The sequence below is a fragment of the Rhinopithecus bieti genome, unplaced genomic scaffold (genome assembly GCF_001698545.2).
Source record: "Rhinopithecus bieti isolate Rb0 unplaced genomic scaffold, ASM169854v2 scaffold_1853, whole genome shotgun sequence".
Classification (NCBI taxonomy): Eukaryota; Metazoa; Chordata; class Mammalia; order Primates; family Cercopithecidae; genus Rhinopithecus; species Rhinopithecus bieti.
Window position 1 is genome coordinate 6,216,368 of NW_016804151.1, and position 17,868 is coordinate 6,234,235.

At 51.2% G+C, this 17,868-nt stretch overlaps 1 protein-coding gene across 11 annotated transcripts in view; it reads left to right on the forward strand.

Annotated features, from left to right (window-relative positions):
- RANBP3 (RAN binding protein 3) overlaps positions 1-17,868 on the forward strand; it is a 63,728-nt gene that overhangs the window by 13,827 nt on the left and 32,033 nt on the right. For 4 of the 11 annotated variants that reach the window (XM_017867023.1, XM_017867025.1, XM_017867021.1 and 1 more), the window contains exons 2-3: positions 7,139-7,194; positions 13,446-13,649. The exons of 2 other annotated variants lie outside the window; for them this stretch is intronic. In XM_017867023.1, the coding sequence (XP_017722512.1) occupies positions 7,139-7,194; positions 13,446-13,649 (260 nt within the window). Of the gene's footprint in view, positions 1-7,138; positions 7,195-13,445; positions 13,650-14,168; positions 14,325-17,868 lie in introns of all 11 variants that reach the window. 5 more of the 11 variants (XM_017867027.1, XM_017867028.1, XM_017867026.1 and 2 more) reach the window with 3 other exon arrangements.

Sequence of the window (17,868 nt, forward strand, 5' to 3'; positions counted from 1 at the left end):
TCCAGCACTCCTCACTCTGCTGCCGTGTGCTTCCCTGTTCCCGTTCACGTGGCCAAATGCTGCTTGTCCTTCTGTCCAGACAACCCCTCTCCCAGCAGCCTTCCCTGATTCACTCCCTTCCACAGCCTCGCAGGGTTGGAAGCCCCAGCTCTATGTTCCCAGGGCCTCCTGTGCCTCCCCTGTGTCATATGTTCAGATAAGGTGTGATGGGCACTCCAGACAGGGACATGTCTCCCTGTGTCACTGCCGTGTCTCCAGAGGCCGACGCAGTGCTTGGTGCACAGTGGGTGCTGGGATGTGTGGAATTGCTGAGCAAATATCGGATTGAATCTTTTCATCCTCTGTGCACCTGGCGGAGTGGTTCCTAGGCTCAACTGGGTGAGCACCCTGACAGCCATAGCCACATGAGGATGACTGGGTAGAGGTTGGGGGGCCGGGCTGAGTAGGTCTGAGGGGTTCCCAGCATCTGGTAGAAGTTGGGAAGGAGAGCAGAGATGGGCAAGCTTCCTGTGCTGGGACTGGCTTGCTTCTTAGCCTGTCTGTGCTCATTGCTGGGGCTGCAAAGACCGGGACCAGAACACTGGCCCCCATCCTGGGGAATCCCAGCTGGTCCCATTTAGCATCTGAGTCTCACAAGTGGGTTGAGGGTAGCAGGGGACGGGAGGGAGAGGCAGCACTGTGGGCCTGGATGCCAGCAGGGGCTCACTCCTTTCAGTTTCTGGCCAGGCCATCTCCCCTTGCTGTTTTCCTGGGGGACCAGGGGCAGCAGGGGACTCTCCTTGGCCCAGATCTGTGGTCATCACAGGATCACAGTTGTTGGGCTCGGGCTGGGTGCTGTCTGGGCATGTGAGCTGAGGAGGGTCGCAGTGTGGAGGATGCTGGATGGGAGAAGGGTTTTGAATTCAGCAGTAGCCATGTGGGACTTGGTGCACAGTGCCCCGGAAAGCCATGGTGAGGCCAGAGAGGAAGTATGTGGTGGGCCAGAGCACCCCACACATTGTTTGAGGTGACTTGTGTCCAAGGGGAGAGGCTCAGAATCTCCCCCATTTCACATACCAGTGTTGTCCACAGTGGTTCATGAAACGTCATTCTCAGACCTCATCATGGATGTCCCTGAAAATGAGGGAACTCCCTGGTCAAATAACTTTGGGAAGCATCTGGTCAAATGAGTTTCTTTCCTTCCTTTCTCTATGTTTTTGGGACAAGGTCTCACTCTGTCACCTGGCCTGGAGTGCAGTGGCACGATCATGGCTCACTGCAGCCTGTAACTCCTGGGCTCAAGCAGTCCTCCCACCTCGGCCTCCCAAGTAGCTGGGACTACAGGAGTGCACCACCATGCCTGGCTATTTGTTTATTTTTTGTAGAAATAGGGTCTCATTATGTTGCCCAGACAGGTCTCCAACTCCTGGGCTCAAGTGATCCTCCCTCGTCAGCCTCCCAAGTGCTGGGATTACAAACGTGAGCCATCGTGCCTTGTATTGGTTTTCTAATCTCTTAATATACTGATATGTGAAGTCAATCTCCAGACAGACTGCTTTTTTACAAACTAGATTTCAACAGGGAGCATGTTACAGGACCGAAAACAACAACAACAAAAAAACCCAACAATTGGTTGACAGATTCTGGGTCAAATAGTCTGCATTTGATTCTATTTTAATGTTTTAGGTCTTCATGGTGGGTCTCTAGAAATCTCCAGTGGTGATTTTCCCTTGACCTGTGAAAGAAAAGCTGGGCTAGGAATTGAAGCAGGTTGTAGAAGCCTCGCTACTTCTGGCCGCCTGTCCATTCCCCAAACTTGAGTTGGAGGTAGCTGAACACACGCTGCTTCCTCACTGATATAGCCAGAATCAGCCTGGTGATAGGGAATGGCTACAAACAGCAACCCGTGTCTCTGGTGGTTGGGGGGAGTGGGGCGGTCCTGCCTGGAATGGGGCTTGTGTATGTTGTCTGTTTGCGTTAGCGGTGCTGATTTGCAGTTTATCAACCTTTGGTCTGAGTAGAAATGCAGCGTGAGTAACTGACGCTCTGTGCTTTGGGTGGAGATGTGACCGAAGCTCGTTTCTACATGTTAGTTAGTGCAGTGGCTGGGTCAGTCATTAATGCCAGACCTGCCATCAGCAGGGGTTACAATGGACCGAGATGGGCCAAGTTCATCTCCTGTTGCTGTATACTCCTGGTTCTGTTCCTCTGGAGAACCCTGCCCATGCCTCCCTGGGTTCTTAGTCCTTGCAGCATGTGACATTTCATTCACTCCCTAACTGCCGGTTGAGCGCCTGTTATGTGTGAGGCTCTATGTTTGGCACTGAGAATACAGAGGTGAACGGAACAGATGAGGCCCCACTTTCTAGAACTTAACATCTAGGGGCAGATGCTGTCACCACACACCCCTCTGGGAGTGCCAGGGCTTCGCAGTGCCTGGTCACCAAGTGCAAACACGCCCCTCCCTTTCAGTCAGATGTTTTCCCCTGAAGCGTCTGCCCTCAGCTTCCCATTCTCCACTCTTCCTGTGGCACCCTGCACAGAATGAGGGCTTAGTAAATATTTGTGAGTGCATAGCAGCTGGTGTTGTGTAGATGAACAACAGATAGAGGGCCTAGTTCAAACACTCATTGCAGGGTGTTGATGCAGCGTGTACTGGGTGATAGACTGTTTCAGCTGCTGTGGCCATGGTCTCTGCCATGCCCTATGGCAGGATACAAGGCCTGCTTGGGAGGGAGTGCAGCAGGGCGGGCACGTCTCTCACAGTGGAGCTTCCTGAATGAGATGGTGTCCTTGCAGGAGTAAACACTGGCCATGGAAAACGAGGTGAACTACGGGCTCTCGGTAGTGGACTAAACCAAGCAGAAGCCTGGAAGTGCACCCTGAGTGTGGGTCATGCAGGGACAGCGGGCTTTTCAGTGCCGCCACAGTGGGAGATGGAGGGTTAGTGGCCGGGCGTGGCCTGTCTCAAGGTGCTCAGCCTCTACTCTGTGGGAGACACTGCAGTTTTGTTTTGGTTTTCTTTTCTTTTTTTTTTTTTTTTTTTTTGAGACGGAGTTTCGCTCTTGTTGCCCAGGCTGGAGTGCAGTGGCGTGATCTCGGCTCACTGCAACCTCTGCCTCCCAGGTTCAAGTGATTCTCCTGCCTCAGCCTCCCGAGTAGCTGGACTTACAGATGTGCACCACCACGCCCAGCTCATTTTTTGTATTTTTAGTAGAGATGGGATTTCTCCGTGTTGGTCAGGCTGGTCTCGAGCTCCCGACCTCAGGTGATCTGCCCATCTCGGCCTCCCAAAGTGCTGGGATTACAGGCATGAGCCACCGTGCCCAGCTGACACTGCAGATTTTTTTTTTTGTTTGTTTTGTTTTGTTTTTTTGAGAAGGAGTCTCGCTCTGCCGCCCAGGCTGGAGTGCAGTGGCACAACCTCAGCTCACTGCAGGCTCCGCCTCCTGGGTACATNCAGATGTGCACCACCACGCCCAGCTCATTTTTTGTATTTTAGTAGAGATGGGATTTCTCCGTGTTGGTCAGGCTGGTCTCGAGCTCCCGACCTCAGGTGATCTGCCCATCTCGGCCTCCCAAAGTGCTGGGATTACAGGCATGAGCCACCGTGCCCAGCTGACACTGCAGATTTTTTTTTTTGTTTGTTTTGTTTTGTTTTTTTGAGAAGGAGTCTCGCTCTGCCGCCCAGGCTGGAGTGCAGTGGCACAACCTCAGCTCACTGCAGGCTCCGCCTCCTGGGTACATGCCGTTCTCCTGCCTCAGCCTCCTGAGTAGCTGGGACTACAGGCTCCCGCCACCACTTCCAGCTAATTTTTTGTATTTTTAGTAGAGACGGGGTTTCACCATGTTAGCCAGGATGGTCTCGATCTCCTGACCTTGTGATCCGCCAGTCTCGGCTTCCCAAAGTGCTGGGATTACAGGTGTGAGACACCGTGCCAGGCCGACAACTGCAGTTTTAAGTGTGCATTTCATTACAGTGCTTCTGGCTGCTCTGTGGAGGCCAGATCTAAGGGAGTGAGAGTAGAGGCAGAGAAGGAAAGGAGGGCTGAATGGTGGCAGGGGTGGGTACAGGAACAGGAGATGGGAGGCAATTGCGGAGGATCTGATTGGATGTCGCCCTGGCTTTCTGTTCTCTGGGTGGCTCCTGTCAGAGCTTGACTCTCACGTCCCCTACCATAGCCTCCCTCTGTCTCCAGCTGGGTCACATGTCCAGGCACAGGACAGGGTCGTTGCTCCATCAGAGGGGCCCTCTCCTGGCCCATACCCCCCAGCCCTGCTGCGTGTCCAGAAGGCCCCAGGCAGGACCTTGGCACCACAGCCAGCCCAGGCCTCCCATAGTTACTCAAGTAGCTGCAGTCCTTTCCTCGTACCTGCAGATCCACTGACACGGTTCTCATCACCAGCGCACACTCCTCTCCATCCAAATGGTTCTCTGTCTTCTAGCCCTTCCTGACTAGCCTGGCACCGAGTGTCTTCACCTCACATTTTCTCTAATGTCCCCCTCCCCTCCCCTTCATGAAGTGTTTGTTGAATCCATACAGTGTGCCAAGTACTGTTCTCAGACCATGGGGTACCCAGGGAAACAAAGCAGTCTCCGATCTCATGGAGTTTATATCTTAATGGGTGAGACAGATCATAAGCCCATCAATATGGAGTGGATCAGGCAGTGATACTTGCTATGAAGAGAAGAAAGCATCTCAGTGTCACTTTGAGGCCTGTCCAAGGTCTCTTCCACAGATACTGGCCTGCAGCATGTGTGTAATTAAGTCTGCAGTGACTGGACCACGCCTCTCTCAGACTGGAGTCTGTTAGTGACAAGGGGCAGAGATCGAGCTCAAACTGGCTTAAACAAAAATCAGCACTGATTGGCTTCACTGAAAAGTCTGGGGACAGAGTTAGCTTTGGGCCAAGCTTGACTCAGGGCTGAACACAGGCCAGACTTAGTCCTCCCGCTCCTTCTGTGACTCTGCTACCCTCTGGTTGGCTCTGGTCCAGGGCCCCTCTCGGTGACATGGGATTGGCATGGCAGCCTCAGGGTCATTCACCAGCAGCTCAGCAGCCCCAGGATCTCCAGCGAAAGGCTCGGCCTTGTTCATGTGCTGTGTGTTTGCCGACGCATGCGGGACTCTCCTTGTCAGGCTTGGAGCTGGGACTGAGCTTGGCACCATCTGAACCAGGGACGGGGATGAGGGGTGGGTAGCTCCCTAAAGAAAATGGGGTTGGAGAGTGCCAAACTGGCTGAAACCCTGGCTCCTTCCTGTGCATCTTGTGACCTGGCAGCTGGCAGAGAGGCAAATGCAGAGGTCGGGGCTGGGCTTGTGGGGTACAGACGCGGCACCGGAAGGCCTCTAGGATCCTGGTAGCAGACACGGTGTGGATATGCTGCTGCTCTGTCCCAGAGCCCTCCGGCATTCCTTTGATGTCATTTATTGCCTGGCATAGGCGCATTAATTCACATTTGTCAAGTGGCACCTGTGCGTTGTGTTGGCAAGAAGTCTGCTTCGGGAAACCTGGAAGTCTGGTTGGAGACCCCTCTGATCCCCACCTGCTCCCTTGTAGCCCCTGGGTCTCGTGCATGCCAGTCACCCCAGTGTTTACCTTGGCTGTACACAGTGAATTGGACCCCAGCGTGCCGAGGCTTCAGGGAGGATGGTGGGGGAAATGTCACCATCAGTGGGCTGCCTGGCTATGGACTGTTGCCCCAAGGTTAAGACCAGAGTCTGTCCTGCTTCTGCAGGAGTGGGATGGTGTCTGTTTGGTCATCTTGGTGCTGTCCCTTTCTCTCCACCTCAGTCACTACCCACCTGGTCTCCCCATGGCCACCCTCACTCTCCCTTCCCCAAACTGTTCACTTTCAAGCTAAACCAACCCCAGGCATCCCGTTGCCTTTTATGACATTTCCCCAGCAAGTCAGCATGCCCACCGCCTGCCCCCACCCCCATTACCCCACAAGCTGCGCCTTCAAGCTGCTGCTGCTCTGCCTTCCAGCTCTTCTTGAGACCCTAGCACAGCCCCCTCTTCTCGTGGACCTCACCTGGACTCCAGAGCAGACCGGGTCAATGCCCAGGCGGAGTGCCTTCGTCATGATCACAGGCAGTGCATGCTTCCTGGCTAATGTCTGGCTCCCCACAATCGGGGGGGCGGGGGGGCCTGCGAAAGCAAGGCTCTGCCCAAATCCTGCTCACCGCGGAGGCACCAGTGTGCGGCCCGCAGCAAGCACTCATCAGAGTCACAGCTGCTCTTGCTTGGCCTCCACGCTGGGCCCTCCGTGCCCTGAATGGTGAAAGAGGCCCTGGGAGCACCCCCAGGGTTCATCAAAGTACATGCAGGCCCAACGCCATGAGGCAGGTGTGGTCTGCACCTCCTCGGGGGGTCGAGGCAGTCCTCATCTGTGCTTCCCATGGAGGCAGCAGGGCCTCCTAGGCTGTCACCCACTCTGGGACTGAGTGGCACAGGGCTGTGGATCTGGCTGCCTCTGGGTAGGAGACAGATGGTGTTGCATGGGCATTACAGGCTGCCTTGCTCTTGTCCCATCAAGGGACAGAACACCCCAGAGTGTTTCTTCCTTCAACAGCCACTGTGCAAGATGAACTCTCAGACCTCTAGCAACTCCAGACATCCTTTCCTCCCTACCAGCACTCACTTAGAGATCCAGGTTGAGCGTTGGGATTGTTCTGCCAGAACTGTCTCTGCAAAGAGCATAAGCCCTTTTTGGTTGCCCTCTGGCCTGTAAACTTTAAAAAGCTAAATTAGTCTCTAACATTTGCAACTCAGGAGGTGCCGCGTAAAAAGCCAGTGTCTGTGCGCCACATTCCTGCAAGGCCGTGGTTGATGGTGCCAAATAGCGCTGCCACACTCTCCACTGCTCTCCCACTCCCATTTACACGCCCAGTCTCAGTGAGTCTTGAAAGCTCCTTATTGACGATAAATGCATACAGCAGAGGGCACACGTCACATCACTCTGGGTGTGTTTCACAAACCCAGCACACCTGTGCATCCAAGCGTCCAAGTCAAGATGCTGTTCTAAGCGATTTGATGTTCTCTGGAGTTACTAGTTTTATTTATATATATGTTTAACATATTACAAACAAATGTAGCTTTGTTTACTGTATGCATATAGTGTTGGGGGGAAAAAAACTAATTTTTCTTTTTGCAGAAAAGCCTGCCATTGCTCCGCCCGTCTTTGTGTTTCAGAAGGATAAAGGACAAAAGGTAAGGGGCTGGTACGTTCTCTCTTCCCTTCGTTACTCTAATTTGTTCTCTCTTCACTGAGAGTCTCTTTTCCAGGTTGCGTTGCCAAGGCCACTTCTGCCCACAGACGGGGAGACCTAAGCAGAGGCCTTTACACCTTCACGTTGAGTTTGGAGGGAAAAGGCCTGGTGGCTTTAGGTTACCGTGGAGAGAGGTTAGGATGGGTCTGTTGTGGAAAGGGCTCAGAGAGTTTATTGAAATAGTGTTAGAAAGCTTCTTCCTAATTCCTGATGATTTGTTTGGAAAATGCCACTGTACCTGTACCTTAGGAAAACCAGTAGCAGAGGGACAGTAGGGGGCAAAGGGAGGAAAGAAGGTGGGGAGGAAGTCAGGGAGGGAGGGAAAGGAGGAGAGCAATGGTGGTTACAGGGGAAACAAGACCTTCAAGACTGGATTCATTGGCCCTAACCAACTTGGCATACGTGCATTTACAGTAATTGTTCATTTGTTTGCATTATATATTTATACCCTGTGTCCATGAGGCTGCTTCTCCCTTGGATTCAGGGTGTCTGGGTCGCAGTGTGGTTGGAAGTACCTCGCCTGATTCATGGCGATGAGCTGGCAGCCTGTGGAAGGTCTGATTGGCGCGGCAGCAGGGTTCTGTGATAAGACAACGATGGATGCTGTTTACCTTGAAGCCATCGGCTTCTCTCACTGACAGATCAGTGTGGAAGGTCAGAGTTGCGTCAGAAGTTAGTTGGTGGTGCTGTGTGGCAGTGACTCCTCAGCTTGCATGGGGACCCCCACTGTTTATCCAGAAATAATGTGTGGTCCCTCTGCACTGATGCCCAGTGGCGGCACTCCCCACCTCACACCCATTGCAACATGTTAGAGTGACCAAGTGCTGTGCTGTTTTGGTGTGTTTTGAGGATGTCTGCATCTTGTTGGTGATAACAGCCTTTGAGAATCTCATCAACTCCATTCTCCTGTGGCTTCTGTCCCCTCACAGGTGACCAGCTCCCAGGCTGGAAGCCGCTCTCATGATCTGGGACTCATGGCTGCTGGTCTTAGGTCCTGTCCCGAAGCCAGCATTTATCTTGATGTGGCCCAGTTTTCCTGAGCAATATTCAAGTGCTTTGTGGGGGTCGGGTGTGTGTGTTTGGGGGGATTGGGGAGGAGGGGAAAATGATTGTCCTAAAACTCCCCCAACACACCACTCCCAGGATACCTGTGTGTTAGCCTGGACTTATCTACTAATTTGTGAAACTTTCCCATTGTTACTTTTTTTGCTGAAGAAGAAATCCAGAAACATATGAAAACTTTCTTCTAGTTTTGTTTTGGTTCTCCAGGTATTTCCAAGATAAATCTGCCTCTGCTATCTCCTCTCCCTTGGGCCCTGACAAGTACAGCTTAATGACGTGGTTTCATGATTTGTCTTTTGGAGGTTCCTTCAGTACGAAAGGACTGGTGCATTTCTCTAGTTTTAGAGAATAGTAAAGGCTCAGGACTTTACTATTGTTGGAGCTCTGTTGGAAATGTTACAGTCATTCCTCAGGTGTTCAGTAAAATCAGGATTTTCTAGAATTTTACGTTATGATTATCTTTTGAACCATTTTTAGTTTAGAACAAAGGTTAGCAAATTAAGGCATAGCACTGTCACCTGTGTTTTTTTTGTTTTGTTTTTTGCTGTTGTTGTTTTATTTGTTTGTGTTTTTATCTTTGAGAGACGGAGTCTTACTCTTTGGCCTAGGCTGGAATGCAGGATCGTGATCACAGTTCACTGCAATCTGAGATTCCTGGCTTCAAGCAATCCTTCCGCCTCAGCCTTCTGAGTAGCTGGGACTACAGGCACCACCACCGCACCTGGCTAATTAAAAAAAAAATTTTTTTTTTTTTTTTTTTTTTTTTTTAGAGATGGTGTCTTGCTATGTTGCTCAGGCTGGTCTCAAACTTATAGCTTCGATTAGTTCTCCTGATGCAGCCTCCCAAAGTGCTGGGATTGTGGGCATAAGCCAACAAGAACAGAACCACAGCAATCCCCTTTGCAGTAGCCTGTGGCTGCTACAGCAGTAGTATTTGGACAGAGACCATGTGGCCTGCAGAGCCTTAAGATATTTAGTATCTGACCCTTTGCAGAAAACAGCTTGCCAACCCCTGGTTTAAAACAAATGATAGAAATCAATAATTCTTTAAATCCGAAGACTTTAGGGCAACCGGCAAGATGAAACAGTAACATGTAATATTTGCTCAGATGAATTTAAAGTGCTTTTAAAGTCACTACCTGCTGCGTCAGTAATGTTTTCACAGCTAAGGGGGTTTCGTTGCTTTGTGATTTGCAGGCTAATTTGCATGTATGATCTTCAAGGGGTCTATGCCAATTACATAAACATGTTGGAGTTGAACCGGAAGGCTAGCTAGGAAGGCATTTTTAAAAATGCCAAGTAGGTCAGGCGTGATGGCTCACACCTGTAATCCCAGCACTTTGGGAAGCCGAGGCCGGCAGATCACAATGTCAAGAGTTCGAGACCAGCCTGACCAACATGGTGAAGCCCCATCTCTACTAAAAATACAAAAAATTAGCCAGGCGTGATGGCAGATGCCTGTAATCCCAGGTACTCAGGAGGCTGAGGCAGGAGAATCGCTTGACTCCGGGAGGCAGAGGCTGCAGTGAACCGAGATCGCACTGCTGCACTCCAGCCTGGTCGACAGAGTGAGACTCCGTCTCAAAAAAAATTAAAAATAAAAATTAAAAATAAAATGCCAAGTATAGGTCTTATCAGAATATTGGCTCACAGCCATTCTAAATGGACTTCTAAAAATAACTGCCCTCCAGCCTTGGGAGTTGGGCTGCCTAGTTCTGTCACTCGCACTTCTGTGGCACCGTCGCCGGAGAGGCATGTGGGAAACCTCTGTGTTGAGGCCAGGAGCGGGAGGAGCCTTTGTGGGTGTTCGCTTCCCTGTCAGAGGACAGTGTCCACATGGCTCTGGAGTCCTTCCTGCCACTCGGGAGTGAGGTGGAAAGTAAACACACAGGGCGGGCGGCTGGCTTTGTTTCTCCTTGGCTTTCTGGTTCAGGGCCTGCAGGGAGCAGCTGCAGTATGTGTCAGAAGTGAGGGTTTGAGAGCCCTCCTGGTTTCATTCTCTCTTGCGGAGGTCATCAACCCATCCCTGTCTTGCTCTCCAGAAGCTGAGCTGGGAGCGAGCTGTTAGAGCTGCTGCCGTTGTTTTTCTGAGGAGGTTCCCCGCCCCCCACTCTTTTTGCTTCAACATTTTATTTTGAAAGTTTTCAAATCCTTGGAAAAGAGTGACACTGCAAACACTTGGGTATCCTGCACCTGGCTTCGCCGTTAACATTGCTGCCCTCAGCTGGGAATCCTGCCCCTGGCTTCCCTGTTAACACTGCTGGCCTCCTCTCTGATACTGGAAGTTAAGCCCATGTGACATTTCTGCCCTGAATTCTTCCACGGGTATCTCATAGGGATCAGGCCATTCTGCATGGTCTCACTACCATGTTACTCCTACGAAACATTAATTCAGTAATATCCTCCAATATACAGTCCTTGTTTTAAATTGTCCCTCAGATGTTACTTATAGCGACTTTAACAACTTCTTGATCTCCAAAGATCAAGAGGTCTCATCAACTGTGGGACCAGCTGACTTACCTTTCAGTAAACGAGATCTCAGACCATCCTATGGGGTGCAAGTAAAAGAGCCCCTTCCTCTCCACCATCCGCCCTCACACCATTCAAAGGAGACAGCTCTGTATGCTCAGGTTTTATTGCTGAATCATGATTCAGCATGATTTGGAGTTGAAAAGAAAGACATGAAGCTGCCAGCCCAGGAGTTAATTTTGTTTTTGTTCAGTGGCAGAGCCACACAGCGGTTTTCTGTGGGCCCCATTGATGTGCCAGATTGCACTTCAGCACACTGCAGATTGGGACCGTGGCCTGCGTGTGGGTGCTGGTGGCATCACTTAGCCTTGGGTGAGGTTGCCAAATCCTATTGTTCCAGGGCAGAAAAAGCCATGTGTGGTTTTCATTGTAGTCCTAGCGCCTAAAACGAAGCCATGGCCAGATTGGCAGCACAGGGATGTTGCTTACTGCCTTCCCATGCCGGGGCTTCCTGGGGAGGGCTCTGCTGTCTCGGCGAAATGCCTGCATTTACATGCACCAGTGTTTCCGGGGCAAAAATGAAACCTTTCCTTCTTAACTGTCTTGGATGGAGGTAGAGTTCTTTTTTTTTCTTTTTAATGTGAAGAGAACTTAAATATCCTTGTGTGGGCTGTTCCATTATTTGTAAAGACTAAACATTTCTTTCAGCTGCTCTCTCTCCAGAGCGTTTGTTAATCTGAAGTGGGGAGGCTTTGAGGTTGTACTAGCAGAATAATGCCTGTTTGGTAAAAAGACAGAAGGCAGTTACAGAAATGCTATTTAGCAGAAAGTACAGTATCACTGAAAATGTGGTCGTAGCATGTTTAGACCTGCTTTTGAGGCTTACCGTTGTGGTGGTGAGCTTAGCCCTGGTGCACGTGGTTTTCGCCAGCCACGTGTATTTTAGGATAAGGTCAAAGGCTGGCAAAATCTTGATGTCTGATTTTACCAGACATGTTGAAAAACTCCAGGCTTCACCTTGGTTCTTTAGAGCTTACACTTCCTGCCCAGGAGAAGTGCTAGGACCTGAGTAGAAAATTCTGGAATGACATTGTTAATTCTCCCATCTGAGAGAGGAAGTGATGTAATACTTCTCAACAAACTCATCTTAACCGAAGATGACGAATTTGATCCTGTTTTGATGTCTTGATTTCCATGTTTGTGACTTACTTCTTGGGCCTCCTGTTTAGCATTTTGAATTACCATGAGGGTGTTTGAATATTTACATTTCAAAAGCAGGGATTACAAAAAATTCAAGTGGTTCTAAGTAGAGATAGGCAGTGCCTCACAGAGCTCTGGGTGTAATTTTTCTCTTGTGAAGTGTTAAGTCTCTCCCCATAAAGTAGCAACAGACATGGGTGGCTGGACCAACCACGGTGCCCTGTACAGGTTTAGGGAGCGGCTGGTCTGTGGATCTGCCCTGGATACAAAGAGGCAACAGTGTCCCCTTGATTACTTTTGAGATGTGAAGATTGCTTTTGCTTTCCTAGGAATTTGTGGACATTCTCCTACATCCTCTTTGTGTAGCTCCTTTCATCCTCCTGGATCACTACTTTTTAAGTAGTGCCCAAACCCCGTCTAAAGAGGTCAGCCACTTCACATCCCGAAGAAACACATCCACATCCACAGGGAGACGGGGTAGCCCTGTAGTCATTCAGGTCGCTGAGTGCGAGAAATGGCTCCATGTCGTTGTATAATGCCAAGAGGGAGGTTTGGGGACTGGAGCCTGTCTGTTTTAGGATGCCAGGTGTTTAACCCATTTCTCAAGAAAAGTCTTGGAGTTATGGCCACAGAGCTCTCAGCCCGTGGAAGCCCTGCTGGAGTCCCAAGAACCACCTTAAAGGATGCCAGGTGTTGTACTCTGGGGAGGAAGACCCAGGACCAGCTGCTCTCACCTTGGCAGCTTTCCAGATGAGCCCTTGCCCAAGGTGTTGAGGATGCAACTGGGAGAATCCTAGGCTGAGGGGCACTGCGGATGGGCCCCCCCCCCCTTCAGCTGAACTACCTGCCTGCCAGTGATGCAAAAACCAGCTCTCGGTGTCCGTGTCACCCCACACCTGCACTCACTGAGGTGGGAAAGCGCTTTCTGCATCCTGGGTGTAAGCAGAACAAATGGAAAGTGCTAGAAGAACTGTAGCGAGAGGCAGAAGCCCTTGACCCCAGCCTCCCTGGTTTCTCCCAAACTGTGGGGTTCCAGGCCCGCCTCCCCCTTTCTTGAAGCACAGAAATGGTGCTGATGGCCGGCTCCCCCATTTCAGTATTTTGAGATCCTGAAAGGGTTTAAATCTTTTGCATGATCATCCCTGTTCCTTGATCACCAAGGCCCATAAGCCAAGTAGCTCCTTACCAGGCAGCCCATAGTTTTGGAAACGAGGGTCCTGCTTCTCATACATTGTAGAGCCACTTGCAGAGTCACATGGCACCTAGTCCACTCTCACTCCCTTCCGTTAGCCAGGAGAGCCGGTTTTGCTGAGTAGCACGTGCCTGCTCTCCCCACCTTCCTCCCAGGCGCAGGAGCTGCTGCAAGCCAGCCAGCTCCAGCCTCTGACCCCTGCCCGCCCTTCCTGCTGTGTGGTGCAGCCTTTATTCACATTGAAGGAAAATTGTCTTTTTTGCTCCCAGTCCCCTGCAGAGCAAAAAGACTTGTCGGATTCGGGAGAGGAGCCTCGGGGGGAGGCTGAGGCCCCCCACCATGGCACGGGTCACCCCGAGTCAGCTGGCGAGCATGCCCTAGAACCTCCTGCCCCTGCTGGCGCCTCAGCCAGCACTCCTCCGCCTCCCGCTCCTGAAGCCCAGCTTCCTCCTTTTCCGCGAGAACTGGCAGGGGTAAGTCCACACCTACTCGGCACTCCTTCTGCCCAGGGGGAGCCCAACCCAGACCAGCCCCTTTCCCTTCGGGTCCCTCAGATCCTGGCCCTAGCTAATTGTAAGCAGCTAATGGTAACTTAAAAGATGACAAGGATTTCTTCCAACTCCCTTTAATTCATGCTGCTGAAAAGTCAGGGAAGATCGAATCCCCTTTTAGCCTTTTCTAAATTGGGGGAATATATACCCACAGCAAGAGGCGAATCGTGTTTCCCGAAAAAGACATGAGGGGTCAGGAGGAATTGAGTCGTGTGAAGTAGAACCTTCCAAACCTGATTTGACCCCTTCACCCTCCTTCCATTTTTCTTTTTCTTGTTTCCCTGAATGTGGGCATTCAAGTTTAGCGTCTTAGAAACCCAAGAAGCTAAGGCTTCCTTTGATATCTAGGAAGAGGCGCTCTCCAACACAGATTACTTTGCAAGACTGATTGTGTTTGGACTGTGGTTAAGGCGGTGAACTGATTGTCTTCAATCAAAGCAGGAAGAAGAAAAGACTCTTCCTTTGAACCCAGAAGGAATCCCCTGAGCCCTTTATCTTTGTATTAAGAAGCCTTTTGAAGATTATAGGTGGAGAAGATTGTGAACTCTCAAGAACAAGAAATGTCTTGGGTTTTTGAAGTTTGATAAATTGGGAAAGGTAAACATTATCCTACATTCAGGATTGAAAACTCCATCCTCTAGGTAACTCATGACAGAAGACCCCCCGTTCTCAGGACAGGGAAAAAGGACTCTTAACAAGAAAAGAAGGGACCCAGCTCTACCTGCCTGAGCACTAGGCAGCCTTCCAGGCTGGTATGGTCCCAAACCTTACCCCAGACCTCAGCGTTCCTTCTAGCACACACCAGTCCCCAGTTTTTAAGGAAATTATTAACATTCAGCTACAGCCACCAAACCCCAGGACACTTAGGAAGCACTATTCAGCCAGGGGTGGGTTGGAGTCCTGTGTTAACATTTTGGAGGAGTCAGTGTGTGATGGAAAAAGAAGCAACAGTCTTTACTTGTGCCAGAGGCTATGGGGAGGGGGTAACGGTGGTCGTGGCCTTTGTGACACAAAAGTGGGTTTGGGGTAGTGAGACAGGAGCCACGGGAAGGAGTCCAGCCAGGAGGCGCTTGTCCCGCAGTGCACTGGGAGTACAGCCCTCCCACGAGCTCATGTGACAGCCGCCAGAGCGAGAATTAGGAGGTGGCTGCACCCTTCTTTTGTTGGCAGAGCAGCTGCTGGAAACTTCTCCTGAGTCGGGTATGGTGAGTTACTGCACCTCTGGTCCTTGAAAGCACAGGAAATGGTGTTCTCAGGTTTCTGTCTTCAGCCCTCTGGGAACAGATGGTCTTTAGGGTCCACCCCAGAGGCCTTCCACAGGTGCCTGGGTTTGAAAAACGCAGCCCACATAGAACTCTCCAGCTGCAGAGGTGATGGTTTCTAGAATGAGAGTAGCAAACAAGTGGATCACAGAGTTTTTGTGACAGCAGGTGCTCTTCAAGAGCGCACGCGCTTTTCTGTGCCCTGTGTACTTCTCAACAGAGGCCTGTGCGGGAGTGTCCGGAGGGGCCTCACCTCGTCCAGATGTTCATCTCTTTGGCCTGGCCAGCCCAGGTAGATCTCAGCATCCTGATTCTCATGGACTTTGGGTCTGAGGCTCTGATCCTGAGAAATTCAAGCAGTCCCCCACACTGGCAGGGGGAAGGTGAAGCTGTATGGCAGGGAGCCTTGGGATGAGCTGGGGGTCACCGTGAGAGAGCCAGGATTGGGGGCTGCACGGAGCAGTGTGTAAATGTTCCAGTGTAGCTCTGGTGGCCATGCGCATAACATGCACCTTATAGTTTTAGCATTTGTAACTTTCAGACACCCACTTTCAGGAGCCCCAGGAGAGCCATCGTCAAGCCCCTTGTGACAGCTCTGAGCCAACCAGGGCTCCTTCCCTCGGGCTGTCTGCAGAGAGCACCCTGACTGGTTGCTGAGGGCTCCTGTTAATTGGCTTTCTCTACTAATTGGGCCTGCTCAGAGCAAAGTAAACTTTATTTTAGGTTACTTAGGCCATAGATCGAGTCAGATGGAACCCGATGCCAGCTGCTTCTTGGCCTGAGACTTTAATTTGGGTCTCACTCTGTATCACATGGCGTTCAGGAAACCGCCCCCATGTTACCCGGCAGATCTCATCCATCACGTGTAGTCTGTTCACTTTATTCCACAGTCCCTAGGGGGAATGTAAAGCTGAGAGTTCTTGATGAATTGTGGCTCGCTGAATTGTTGCTTGTAAAGGGCCCTTATCATCTTTCAGTCTCGTCAGAACCCTGGCCGTGGAAGAGTCAGTACCAGGAAAAAGTCTCTATATATCAGACTTCCTGGCTTCAGAAGACGGTCTGAAGAAGACCAAACCACATCCCGATTAAGTTCTCTGTTTCATGTGGAGAAAGCAGGCAGCTCTGGGCACTCACTCCGAACCTGGTGGAATTGTACTGGACTGAAGCTCCCTGCCAAGGACCTGCTGAGCTTCAGATATGTTTATTACACCCACCAGGGAGCTTAAGGAGGTTCTGGAATGAATCCCTCTGGCCAGTTTCCCCCCACCTTCTAGTCCCTGCACAGGATTTGGCCCTCAGCACCCCGCAACATTCAGACCTTTGGAAGCCCCCTCTCACTGGCTTTTCTCAGGGCCTGCCCTTTTGACAGGAATTTCTCAGCTGGTTGCCTCTGCCACTGAATAAAAAGCATTGAACTGGCCCATCATTTATTTTGTATCCCAGGCATCCAGCCATGACCAGCCAGGTCTTCTAACTTGTCAGACTCACTGAGACCCTGGTACGCCTCTTGGTTGCCACAGTTTTATAGAGGGAATTTATCTCTTTTTTTGACATGGAGTCTCACTCTGTTGCCCAGGCTGGAATGCAGTGGCCTGATCTCAGCTCACTGCAAGCTCCACCTCCCGGGGTTCACGCCATTCTCCTGCCTCAGCCTTCTGAGTAGCTGGGACTACAGGTGCCCGCCACCATGCCCAGCTAATTTTTTTTTAGTATTTTTAGTAGATACGGGGTTTCACCATGTTATCCTGGATGGTCTCGATCTCCTGACCTCGTGATCCGCCGACCTCGGCCTCCCAAAGTGCTAGGATCACAGGTGTGAGCCACCGCGCCTGGCCATCTAGAGGGAATTTATCTGATATGGCCTTGCTTTCTGGACTTTCCTAGGGGACCAGGTAGACAGTGCTGTTCCTTCCTGCTTCTTCCTTGTTGGTCTTTGTGTCTGGAGTCGGCTTCTGAAACTGTCCCTTGCCCTGGGCCGCCTTGGCAGCCGTGTCCTCCTTGAGGCCACACCAGACAGTCTGACAAGATCCGTGTTTTTTGGACAGGGCAGTTCTTAATAAATGTGACAACCACGATTTTCACTGTTTCATTCCTTATGCAACAAACAAACTTCCCACCCCTGTATTCCCATTCCAGATGGGATGTGCCCCCCGTCTTGTGTTTAGCGACAGGGACTCATGCGCCTCACAGAATTGAGCTACTTCCCGCAAGCTCCCAATGGCTCCTGATGGGGAGCTTGCTGCGCCGCCAGCCCCCACCCCGCCGGCAGGGACGCAGGGCACAGGGTCAGCACTCAACAGTGCTTGCTCCTGACCAGCCTGCAGCCCCAGCCACGGGAGGACTGCTTCACCTTCTCTGAGCCTGCTCCATTCGCTTCTGCTGTCCCAATGCCAGAAAGAAATGAAAGGGCCCTCTGGTCTTCTTTCTCTTCTGCTTCCTTATGATTACTCTGGGACGCTGTCATCATGGTGTTGAAATGGGTGCTGACCCAGCGTTCCCGGGTGTCATCCTGAAGCCCTGCCCCTCGCAGCAGTGGAGTCTAGTTTGGGAAAAGCGGAGGAGGAGGAGGAAATGGGGCTCTTGTGTCCTGCTTCTGTCCTCACCCCTCCCCATTAAGCTTGCGTCCTCAGAGCTTGCTCTTTTGTTTTTTTTCTCTCTCTCTTTTCTTTTTTTGAGACAAAGTCTCACTCTGTTGCCCGGGCTGGAGTGCAGTGGCCCTATCTCAGCTCACTGCAAGCTCCGCCTCCCGGGTTCACGCGATTCTTCTGACCCAGTCTCCTGAGTAGCTGGGATTACAGGCATGCACCACCATGCCTGGCTACTTTCTGTATTTTTAGTAGAGACGGGGTTTCTCTGTGTTGGCCAGGTTGGTCTCGAAC